We start from the raw sequence: 12,977 nt of genomic DNA on the forward strand, positions 1-12,977 counted from the left end.
GCTGTAAATGCCACATCTAGATTCTCCCACAAGAAGAAATATCCTTTCAACAGTCACCTGGTCAAGTCCCTTCAGAATTGTGCGTTTCAATTAAGTCCTCTAACTCTTCTAAATTCAAGATATAGGCCTAGCCTTTCTTCAAATTCAAGCTTGTGAATTAGCAACAAAAAGTGGCTACTGCACCGTATTTACACAGCTGAAGATATATTGACGTGCTCCTGTGGAAAAGATCTGTCAGACGCATCCTTCTTTGGTACTACTTTTACATCTTTTAAATTAGGCTTCAACATCTGAAAACTTTCACATCGTATGATAATACAGGTATGTTCAACCGTAGAAAATACTGGTATACACTGGTCAAAACATACAAGACTATGGGCCAAGTGCTGGAAAACGGAATTAAACAAGTTAGATGGTTGTTTCTGACTGAAATGGACATCAGGGCTGAAGGTCTATTTTCTGCTCTAGATCTCTATTAACTATGACTGAAAATCAACATGCCTCAAATCATAACATTGACAAGATCCAGCATTGTAAAAAACTGATCAAATGCAGACCGATTAAGAAAAGCGTTGGGTCAGACATTCTCAAACTTGTTTCGAAGATCTCTCACATTACCACAAAAAATTTCAGAGCCTCCAGTGCTCCCTCACAACTGACCGTGTCAGATGATTTGACACCTACATCATCAGCACCTTCAACCATGTTCTTTGCTACTCACTGGTGACATGACAGTCTGTTGAACACGTGGGTGATGAAAATTTAAACTGATAGAAACACACTGCCCTTTTGTTTTGCTAAAAGTGCTGTCTTTTTGACACCCATGTGAAACTATCACTTCATCCCTAGTTGAAAACCTGCCATTGGCTTTTCATTATCCACTAGTTGAGGAGACTGAAACTTACAGTACGAATCTATGATAGAGACAGAACCCCTCAGTGCTTTTAAAAAGAAACTTGCAAATGAATTTTAGTTACCATAACTTACAGGGCTATAGGCCAAAAGGTGAGAAGTGGAATTAGGTTGGATACTTGTTTTCTCAGCCAGCACAGATGGGCTCAATGGCTTTGCTCTATGGTGGAAATTTTCAAAAGTTATTTTATCAATTTCACTGCCAGTGAGATGCCAATTACGTAAACTGTACATTCCAAAGACTGGTAGTTTGTAACAAACAGCGCGTTCCTTTGGTTGCTGAACATACCTGATCAGCTCTTGCTTGCAAGCATCAAACATTAGGTGGGCTTCTGCAATCAGATATCTATTGCATAATTTGGAACGTGGAAGGATTTACATTTTATTCGACGAGTAACAGTTTACCTCAAGCCTGCAGTGAACTGCTTTCAAGTTGATTCACATTGCACCAACTATATTACCTTCATCAACATCCTGCTTCTTCAAAAGAACCGTTAATTAAACATGATTTTTTTAATACCCATCTACTGACGATAAACTCTGATCAGCAATTGCTATGCTTTTACTTATAATCTCTTTTGAATTGGGGCATAATGTTTGTAATTTCCCCAGACCTTTGCCACTAACCCAGGAATGACCGATAGATCACAACCAGTGCCTTTGCAATTTCCATATTCTCTTTCTCTAATATCCTTGGATGCATCTCATCCTGTTCACGTCCATCATCAACTTAAGCACCAACAGCTTCTCGAATGATAAGTCCTCACTAATTCTGAATCCTTCTACTAAGTTTTTTCCTGTCTTCAGCCCTGGGTAAAATGTGCTTCTTTGGTAAGGTTTTTCCCCATCCTTCACGGCTCCAGTCTAGCCTGACCCAGCTCCACGCGTTTCATTGAAACAGCTCTCCTATTTAGTTATTTATACGCTACATTGTCAGTTGTCTTTTGCCACTGTCATCCAAACCCCTATTATACAATGATCGTTGCCCCTAAATGCGTCCCCACTGATACTTTGGTCTACTTGGCCCACCTCTACCAAAGAACCAGGTGTAGTAGCGTCTTCTTTTTTGTTGGAGTGGACACGCACTGCTGTCAGGATTCTCCCTGAAAGAAAATCTATTTCAAATCATCCACATCATGAGCAAAAGCATTACCAATTGTTCTTTTAGTGTATATGGAAAGTGTAGATCTTTCACGTGTACACCATTCACAACTAAAACTTAAAGAAGGTGGTTTTAAATTTTTACAAACTAAATTTACCCCTAAGAATGGAAACATATTTCCATCATCCCATTCATGCTTTGTTGGTAAAAATTTGAAAGAATTATGAGCAATATTTGAACAGCTTCTACTGGCAGAGGTATTAAATTGAGGGTCCACCAGTTGCTTCTGATGGCCATAAGGTACTATTTCGAAGAACAGGGAGTTATACTTCATTGCCTGGCTCTATGTACACAAGAGCCAGGAGTAGGCCACCGGCCTTTCAAGCCTGCTCCGCCATTCAATAAGATTATGGCTGATCTTTTTGTGGCCTCAGCTCCATTTACATACCTCTCACCATAACCTTTAATCTAAGGTTTTGGAGTAGATTTGTAGCTTGGGTTGTGGGTGTTGAGGTCGGTTGGCTCACCGAGCTGGTTTGTTGTTCTGCAGATGTCGTGACCACACTGGGTAACATCATCAGTGCAGCCTCCGATGAAGCACCAGTGTTTTCTCCTGCCTGGTTTTTAAACTGTGGAGTCCACTGAGCTAGGTGGCCTCACTTCCAGTTTTCTTTTGTAGTGGTGCATATATGGGGTCAAGTTGTGTGTGTTTATTAATGTCTTTTATCGTGGAGTGCCAGGCTTCTAGAAATTCCTGTGCCTATCACTGCTTAGCTTGTCCCATTGAAGTGGTGGTTCTCCCTGTCCATGTGGATTGAGATGAAGGAGTACTGGTTGTGTCTTTTTGCAGCCAGTTGGTGTTCATGTACCCTTGTTGTTAGCTTCCTTCCTGTTTGTCCAATGTAGTGTTTCTCTCAGTCTCTGCAGGGGATCATGTAGATGACATTGATCCTGTCCATGGCAGGGAGTGGGTCTTTAGTTCGGGTGAGCAGTTGGCGTAGGGTTGTTGTGGGCTTGTATGCCACTCTGATGCCCAGCGGTGGTAGGAGTCCTGTGGTTAGTTCCGACATGTGCCTGATGTAGGGTAGTGTGATGAGTGTGTCGGGGCGTGTGGTATCTTCCTGATGTTGTTCACGTAGGCATCTTCTGATTTAGTTTTCTGGATATCCATTATCCTTGAAAACCTGGAAGAGGTATTCTTCTTCCTCTTGGCATAGTTCTGTGTTGCTGCCCGTTTAAATAGTGTTCACATGCAGCTTCGTTTGTGTGCACTGGGATGGTTACCGTTGAAGTTCAGTACCTGGTCCGTGTGTGAGATTTTTCTGTGTACTCTCATTTGGAGTTCCCTATTTGTCTTGCACTCTACCATGACGTCCAGGAACACACAGAACTCAACCTCATATACACTCCACTACGAAGGAAAACCAGAAGTGAGGCAATTCAGCTCAACGGACTCTAGTTTAAAAACCAGGCGGGAAAACACACCAACGCTTCATCGGAGACTGCAATGATGTTACCCAGCATGGTCACGAAACATTTTCAGAACAACAAATCAGCTTGGTGAGCCAACCAACCTCAAAAACCTTTAATCTTTTACTGTTCAAAAAATTGCCCATCTTAGCTTTAAAAGCATTCAATGAGGAAGCCTCAACTGCTTCACTGGACAGGGAGTTCCGCAAATTCACAATCCTTTGGGTGAACAAGTTCCTCTGAAATTCAGTTCTAAATTGGCTCCCCTTAATTTTGAGGTTAAGCCCTTTTGTTAGTGTTTTACTCACCAGTGGAAACATCTCCTTGTTTCAATTTTATCTATTCTCTTCATAATGTTACATGTTTCAAGATCACTCCTCATTCTAAATTCCAATGGACATAATCCCAGTCTGCTCAGTCTCTCCCCAAGCCAACCCTCTCAACTCCACAATCAACCTAGTGAACCTCCTCTGCACCCCTTCCAGTGCCAGCACCTCCTTTCTCAAGTAAAGAGACCAAAACTGCATGCAGTACTCCCAGTGTGGCCTCACCAGATACAGCTGTAACATAACCTTCTTGCTTTTAAACTCAATTCCTCTTGCAATGAAGGTCAATATTCCTTTTGCCTTCTTAAACACCTATTGCATCACAAAATCAACCTTCTGCAATTTATGCAGAAGGACACCCAGGTTGCCCTGCACTGCAGCACGCTTCAATTTTTTTAACATTCAAATAATAGCCCTTTCTACCGTTATTCCTACCAAAATGGATGACTTCATATTTATCAAATACTGTACCATATTTGCCAGACTTTCGTTCACTCACAAACAATCTCCATCTCTCTGCAGAGATAGTAGAAACTGCCAATGCTAGAGAATCTGAGATAACAGTGTAGAGCTGGATGAATACAGCAGGCCAAGCAGCAGAGGAGCAGGAAAGCTGACTTTTTGGGTCTAGATCCCTCTTCAGAAATCTAGCAATAAAAAGTCCTTCTAAAAAAGGGTCTAGACCTGAAACATCAGCTTTCCTGTTCCTCTGATGCTGCTTGGCCTGCTATGTTCATCCAGCTCTACGCCTTGTTACCCCTATCTCTCTGCAAACTTCCAGAGTCCTTTGCACATTTTGCTCTACCACTCATCTTAGTGTCATCACAAGTGTTGACACACTACACATGGTCCCCAACTCATAAGCATGTGAAAACTGTAAACAATTTCAGTCCCAACACAGACCCCAGAGACAAACTACTAGTCACTGAATGCCAACCAGAAAAGCACTCGGTTGACCTCTCTCTGCTTCGTTATTTAACCAATCCTCGAACCATGCTAACACATTGACTGTAACGCCATGCACTTTTAACTTTTGCAGCACCTGTTGTGTGGCACCTTGTCGAATGCCTTTTGGAAATCTGGATACACCGCATCTACGCTTTGTCCACCGTGCTCGTAATGTCTTCATAGAATTCCAGTAAATTAGTTAAACATTACCTGCCCTTCCTCAATCCATACTGCGTCTGCCCAATGGGACAATTACTATCTCAATGTCTTGCTATTTATTCCTTAATGATGGATTCAAGCATCTTCCCCGTTTCAGAAGTTAAGCTAACGGCCCTGTAATTCCCCGTTCTTTGTCTACCTCCTTTTTTACACAGTGGCGTCACATTTGCAGTTTTCCAATCTGCTGGAACTACCCCAGAGTCCAGCAAATTTTGGAAAATTACCACAAGCGTCTTTGCTATTTCTACCGCCATCTCTTGTAGTATCCTGGGATGCATTCCATCACGAACAGGAGACATGTCTACCTTTAGCTCCACTACTTGCCCAACACTCCCTCTTTCATGATAATGATATTTTCTAAATCCTCACCTACCTTAGTCCCGTCATCAACTATCATGTTATCTGTGTCCTCCTTTGTGAAGACCAACACAAAATACCTGTTCGATGCCTTGACTATTTCCTCACTTCCTATTATTAAATCCCCCTCCTTATCCTCTAAAGCACCAATGTTTATCTTGGCCAATCTTTTTTGTTTTATATATTTGTAGAAACTTGCTATCTCTCTGTATATTCTGAGCTAGTTTACACGATAATCTATCTTACTTTATAGCTTTTTTTGATGGTTTTCCATTGCCCTTTAAAGTTTCCCCCCAATTTTCTAGTTTCCCACTGGTCTTAGCCACTTTGTATGCCGTATCTTTCAATTTGATAGCCTTCCTTATTTCCTTAGACATCCATGGCTGACTACCCTTTTCCCTACAGTCCTTTCTTTCCACTGGTACATACTTTTGCTGAGCACATTGAAAAATTGCTTTGAATGTCTTCCATTGTTCCTCAACTGTCCCACAATGAACTATTTTCTTCCAGTCTACTTCAGCCAATGCCTCCCTCAACCTATTGTAGTCTCCCTTCTTTAAGCACAGGACCCTGGTATTGGATTTTATCTTCTCACTTTCCATCTGTATTCTAAATTCAATCATTCTCTGATCGTTCCTTTGAACTGGATCCCTAACTATGTGATCATCAATTATTCCTGTCTCATTACACAGGGCCAGATCTAGGATAGCTTGCGCCCTTGTTGGTTCCATTACACACTGTTCAAGGAAACTCTACAAGGTACTTTCAATGAACTCCTCTTCAAGGCTGCGTTGACTGATCTAGTTTGACCAATTGACATGCAAATTAAAATTCCCCATGATAATTGCTGTTATCATTTTTACAGGTATTAGTTATTTCTTTACTTATTGCCCACCACAATATGATGTTATTATTTGGTGGCCTACAGGCCATGCCTGTCAGAGACTTTTTCTTCTTAGGATTTCTAATTTCCGCCTAAATAGATTCAACCTTATTCTCCATACAACCTGTATTCATTTCTCACTACCACCTGATGTCATCCTTAAATATCAGAGCTACACCACCTCTCTTACCTTCCTGTCTGTCCTTCCAATCTATCTGATACCTCTGGATATTTAATTCCCAGTCATGACCATCTTGGAACCATGTCTCCACAGTGGCTATCAAATCACACCCATTCACAATGATTTGTGCTGTTAACTCATCTACCTTGTTTCGAATGCTATGAGCATTCACGTAAAGTGCCTTTCTGCTAGTTTTTAATACCTTCCTTTTGAGTTCTAACATCTCCATTAATACTATCTCCTGAGTTTTCCTTCCTTTTAACTTCTTTCATAGTCTTTGATACAATTAAACCCTCAACACTTGATTATTAAGACTATCACAAAGTCATGGTCACACTATGACATGTAAATTGGCTACTATATATCCTACATAAACAAGTAGGATAGATTTCTGGCATCCACGGTATTTTGATCATATTAGCAACTGCAACTTATACCTTTTATTAAAAGGCATGGGCACGCATTTGAAAGATATTATAAAGCAGAATTTGACAAGCATTATAAAGGCAATTAAGGCAGACAGCCAAAACGTTTCTCAAAACTAGGAAGTTGTCAAGACATACTGAAAGTGGAAATGGAAGCAAGAAAGATGGAAGGGATATAGGAAGTAATTACAGAGCTTAAAGTTTGGACAGCTGAAGGTATAGCCACAAATGGTAAAATAATTAAAATCAGTGGAAGGTTAAGAGGCCAAAATGAGATAAGAGCAGATATCTCAAAAAGGTCGAGATACTGGAACACATTACAGAGGTAGAGGAGGAGGATGCCATTGAGAGATTTGATCATTTTAGGATTGATCTGAATTGAATTTGACCGGGACCCAAAGCAAGCCAGTGGGTACAAATGTGAATTAGACATGGTGTGGAAATCTCTTCCTTAAATAACTGTGGAGACTGAGATTTTGAATTTATTAAGAGTCAAGTTATATTTCTGAAACAATAGGGAGTCAAGGGTTATCAGGGTCAGAGAGGAAGGTGGAGTTCAGACTACAACCAGATCAGTCACTGATCTTGGTAGAACTGGTGTAATGTTTCAATGGCCACTTCTCTTCCTAAGTCCAATGATTCTGTGTTGACAGGGAACAGTGGAATATAGAGGTAAAAAGGCACTACTGAGGTTAATTAACAGATGAGCTGAAACTTGATGTTAAGAGGCATTATGGGGTTGAAAATAGGTAGTCTTAATAACTGCACGGATGAACAGCATGGTATAGCCTGTGACAGTTTTTAATCTGGAGGCATGTAGTCAGTAATTGGGAAACAGAAACTGAAAATAATACTAAGATAATAAAATGTGAGGCTGGATGAACACAGCAGGCCAAGCAGCATCTCAGGAGCACAAAAGCTGACGTTTCGGGCCTAGACCCTTCATCTCTGATGAAGGGTCTAGGCCCGAAACGTCAGCTTTTGTGCTCCTGAGATGCTGCTTGGCCTGCTGTGTTCATCCAGCCTCACATTTTATTATCTTGGAATTCTCCAGCATCTGCAGTTCCCATTATCTCTGAAAATAATACTTTCAGTTTTTCCAATATTGAACCAGAGGGCATTTTTACTGAGGAAGTACCGAATGACAAACTGACAAATGGAAGATTCAAGAACAGTGGTAGGGGTTGAATAGAGCTGCATGCCCCCAGCGTGCACGTGTAAACCAATGTTGTGTTTTGTGTCATCACCAAGTGGCAAAATGGGGATGAGTAACAGCACTGGGCAAAGGATAGCTCCTTGCAGGAACACTACAGATATCTTTAAAAAGCTTCTGCTAGTCTCTTTTCTTCAAATACCTCCATGAGGCTAGCAATACTTCTGAAGATTTTTTGACAACAAACAAAATGTTTACTCAGAAGATTAAACTGATTGTGCCAAAGTAAACCCAAGTACAAAATTAACATTTTTGCATACTGCATAAATCACAGTGCTGAAGCTTTGTTTTGCGATCAGCAACATCAAAAAAACAGATATACAAGGTAACAGATGCTCAAACTGTAAGGAAACTGGCAATAAAACACAAAATTGATTCATTGATGGAGTTTGGATGTCACTTGCTATGCCACCATTTATTGCATATTCCTAATTTATCAGGCAGCAATTAAGAATCAACCACATTGCTGCAAGTCTAGAGTCACAAGTAAGCTAGACTAAGTAGTAATGGAGGAGTGTGCAGGATTCTGGCACAGACAAAGCACTAATATCTGAATCAGCAACAAAAAGAGAAGGTGAAAATCTGCCCACATCACCAAGATACTACAGTACTCTAAGAGCAGTTCCCTCTCTGGAGCTTCAGTGAAGGCGAGAGATTGACAGGAAAAAAAAATTAAAAACCCCAAAAGCGGAGAAAATCTAAATGTGCCTCCTGAACCTTAACACAACAGGGCTCCTGGGAGACCACCTTACTGAGGGAAGTGGCACTAAAGGATGTTGCTGTTCTTTCAGATTCTGCATGTTTATTTTGGGCATTTACTCTCACACTTTGTGAAAGGAGTTGTTTGATAATGGACCAAGTTTGCAAAAGTTGGAACTTTTTTATTTAAAAAAGATATCATTTTATTTCTTCTGCTTGCAAAACTTTCCCTCTTCTCCCTCCCCCACCCACCCAATCACCCTCTTTCCCAATCTGTTTTATCAATAAAACAAGGGCTTTTGTCATTAATAACTGACGTTGGACTGACTTTTTGTGTTTCACACAACAAGTCTGCAGCTAGGTCAGGATCATAGAAATTAAAGGTCTTCTAAAGGGCATTCAAGAAAATTCATCCGGTTCACTAATGATAATCAAGAGGTTACATGGTGTCTTTAGGCTAGTCCAGATGTTGACATGGTGTTTCAGATTACTAGCCTCTTTATATTGACACTACGCCAAAGACTCCCTCCTCAACCCGTGATATAAAACTGAGAACACAACAACATCCACAATGAATTCTTTCTATAATGCTTTAAATATTTTAGAGAGTTTAGATTATAAAATGAATTCAACCGCTATTTATTGAACTGAATCTGGGGATCAGTTAGCTCAGTTGTCTGAACAGCTAGTTTAAACTTAATGCCTATAACATATAGCAATTTATAAACAAATAGACTTAAGCATATTAGGCAGTATGAGACGATATTTTACATAATTAAAGTCAGCAGCACAGAAACAGGCTATTCAGCTCAATGCAGTCATGCAGACATGCAGACATTGATGATCCATACAAGACACCTGCCATCCCTCTTCATCTCAATGCATTAGCATGTTTCTATTCCTTTTTCCCTCAGTTTCATCTAGCTTTGCTATAACAACTGACTCTATTACTATGCATATAGATTAGATACCTTTCGTGCAATTGGTTCTTGGTTCTCTTTTAACCCATACCAGCTGACCAGCTTATTCCAGCCTTCGGTGGGTACCAGAATGTAATCCAGCTCATCTATGAGATGCTCCTTTAGAGACAGTGAATCTCCACCTGTGTGGAACAACAATACAAAAAAAATGACTTTAGATAAATTCAAACTTGGCTCAAGCCAATAGTAAAAATCAACTCATTAAAAAAATTGGCTACTGCTTCACAATATTTACGTGAAAGTTTGTGCCCGATGTGTGTCTTTTACCAAAAATTACCTAAAAAAACCATACTTTGTATCCCGACAAAGTTGGGTCAAACACACAAATGCTTACTCGAAGTCATGGGATCTGCTGAGAGCTGGTAAGATGAATGCAGAGACAACAAAATGTGAGGCTGGATGAACACAGCAGGCCAAGCAGCATCTCAGGAGCACAAAAGCTGACGTTTCGGGCCGAGACCCTTCATCAGAGAGGGGGATGGGGTGAGGATTCTGGAATAAAATAGGGAGAGAGGGGGAAGCGGACCGAAGATGGAGAGAAAAGAAGATAGGTGGAGAGGAGAGTATAGGTAGGGGATAGGCCAGTCCAGGGAAGATGGACAGGTCAAGGAGGTGGGATGAGGTTAGTAGATAGGAGATGGAGGTGCGGCTTGGGGTGGGAGGAAGGGATGGGTGAGAGGAAGAACAGGTTAGGGAGGACAGGCTGGGCTGGTTGTGGGATGCAGTGGGGGGGGGGGGGGGGGGGGAAAGAGGGGATGAACTGGGCTGGTTTTGGGATGTGGTGGGGGAAAGGGAGATTTTGAAGCTGGTGAAGTCCACATTGATGCCATTGGGCTGCAGGGTTCCCAAGCGGAATATGAGTTGCTGTTCCTGCAACCTTTGGGTGGCATCATTGTGGCACAGCAGGAGGTCCATGATAGACATGTCATCTAAAGAATGGGAGGGGGAGTGGAAATGGTTTGCGACTGGGAGGTGCAGTTGTTTATTGCGAACCGAGCAGAGGTGTTCTGCAAAGCGGTCCCCAAGCCTCCACTTGGTTTCCCCAATGTAGGGGATGCCACACTGGGTACAATGGATACAGTATACCACATTGGCAGATGAGCAGGTGAACCTCTGCTTAATATGGAATGCAGAACCAGCTTAGTAATAGGCAACAGAAAGTAGCGGTGCAAGGGTATTTTGCTGACTAGAGATCTGTGACCAGTGGTGTTCCACATGGATCAGTACAGTAAGTTGGTAGATGACACAAAGACCGGGAGAGCTGCAGAGAGTGAGGAGGATTTCTAGACGATGCAACAGGATATAGACTGACTGGAGACTTGGGAGAAGAAATGGCAGGTGAAGGTTAATCTGGACAAATGGAAGATCTAATGCAGGAGGGACGTACACAGTGAATGGCAGAACTCTTAATAGCATTAACATACAGGTATAGGCATATAGGTCCACAGTTCTCTCAAAATGGCAACACAAGTGAATAAAGGATCAAGGAAGCAAACAGGAAGCTTATCTTCACCAGTAAGGGCATTAAGTATAAAAATTGACAAATTATGTTGCAGCTTTATAGAACTTTAGTTAGGGTGCATTTGAAATGTTGTGAACAGTTCTAGTTACCACACTACGAGAGAGGTTGTGGATGCTTTGGAGAGGGTACAAAAATGGTTTACTAGGGATATGACATGATTTGGGGGTATTAGTTACAGAGGATTTCTGAAGAATGGTCTAGGCCCAAAACGTCAGCTTTCCTGCTCCTATGATGCTGCTTGGCCTGCTGTGTTCATCCAGCTCTACACCTTGTTATCTTGGATTCTCCAACATCTACAGTTCCTACTATCTCTTGTAGAAATTTTGTTCGTTTTCAAAGATGAGCAGCAATCCTTTTAAGTTTACAAAATTATGAGAGGCATGGATAGAATGGACACTCAGTTTACTTTCCAGGATAGAAATTTCAATTATCAGGTGATACAGATTTATGCTAAGAGGGGTTAAGTTTGACAGAGATGTAAGAGGCAGTTTTTTTTTAAATACACAGTGGGTGATACGTGCTTGGAATGAGCTGCCAGAGCTGGTGGTGAAAGTGGACAAGTAGCAACATTTAAGAGGCATTTTGACAGATGTACGGTTAGGCAGGAAATAGAGAAATACAAACAAGAGGCAAAAGAGTTTTAGTTTAGGAAGGCAGCATGTGTCGGTGCAATCTTGGTGAGCACCTTGAGCTGTATTTTTCTTTGTTCTTTTGTTGCCTCAATGTGTACCTTATACGTTTTACAATTCTTTTTGCAGGGAATGCAGCATTTTCCAACGACCATATAACTAAACATACATCCTTCAAAAATTATTTAGTACTAAACATTTAACAGGAATCACTCAAATCACTCGTAAGGTCGTAATAAAGTCACTGACCGTTCAACCTCCCCCAGATCGTCCCATTGCTCAAGCTCATTACCCTTGGAGATGTACAGTGCATAATGACGACTTTACTTCAGTGTTGCTTTTGGGGACTTCTGCATCTATGCTACGATTTCATTACCGTTTTCTATCTATCCAAATATGTATTTAAAATTTCTCTCCATAATTCGCCCCATTTCTCCAGGAGGCTGTGTCTTCACTTGACCGGGAACTCCTAGAGAGTATGGCATTACAATCCACGTACAGCCACTTCTCAATCAATCCGCAACAGTCACTCCTGCTTATTTATGTCCCCTAATCATCCTGATTTTTCACATGGTATTACAAAGAGACAATCTTAATACATTAATTAATTTCAGTCAATAAGTACAGAGTAGAACATTTTTGTTCTACAAATTAATCCTCATACCATCTTTCCTGCTAACACCAAAGAATATGGAACAGAATAGCTAGTGACAATCCCATATATAACATTTAGAACCTTTGCAGGCTAAATAAAAGGTGTACAACAATATTTACTTTTCAGGTAATCCTTTCACATTGATAAGTATCATTGCAACTTGATCACCTATACCAGATAGCTTCCCGAATACATCCAATCTCAGTTCTCAAAACATTCAATTTCAAAACCTCAGGTCATCCCAGATCACAAATCCTCATACTAGCAGTCAGGAACATCAGGTGAAAAGTTACAAATGGGCAACTTCCATTATAAATGTGAACAGAGAAAACAGATATAAAAATAAGGATCAAACGTGAGACTTCAAAACCAACTCATCTAAGTGCCCTGCTCCCCAAACCTAACTTTGTCTGAAGACTACTGTCTCAATTTTCTTCGCATGGTATCACGGGAGAT

The 12,977-nt window shown here is 41.0% G+C and overlaps 1 protein-coding gene across 5 annotated transcripts in view; it reads right to left on the reverse strand.

The window, feature by feature from the left end:
• LOC125460720 (ubiquitin carboxyl-terminal hydrolase 15-like) overlaps nt 1–12,977 on the reverse strand; it is a 137,645-nt gene that overhangs the window by 104,393 nt on the left and 20,275 nt on the right. For all 5 annotated transcript variants that reach the window (XM_048548468.2, XM_048548467.2, XM_048548472.1 and 2 more), the window contains exon 3: nt 9,707–9,837. In XM_048548468.2, the coding sequence (XP_048404425.1) occupies nt 9,707–9,837 (131 nt within the window). The remainder of the gene's footprint in view (nt 1–9,706; nt 9,838–12,977) is intronic.

The sequence above is a fragment of the Stegostoma tigrinum genome, chromosome 18 (assembly GCF_030684315.1).
Source record: "Stegostoma tigrinum isolate sSteTig4 chromosome 18, sSteTig4.hap1, whole genome shotgun sequence".
Taxonomy (NCBI): Eukaryota; Metazoa; Chordata; class Chondrichthyes; order Orectolobiformes; family Stegostomatidae; genus Stegostoma; species Stegostoma tigrinum.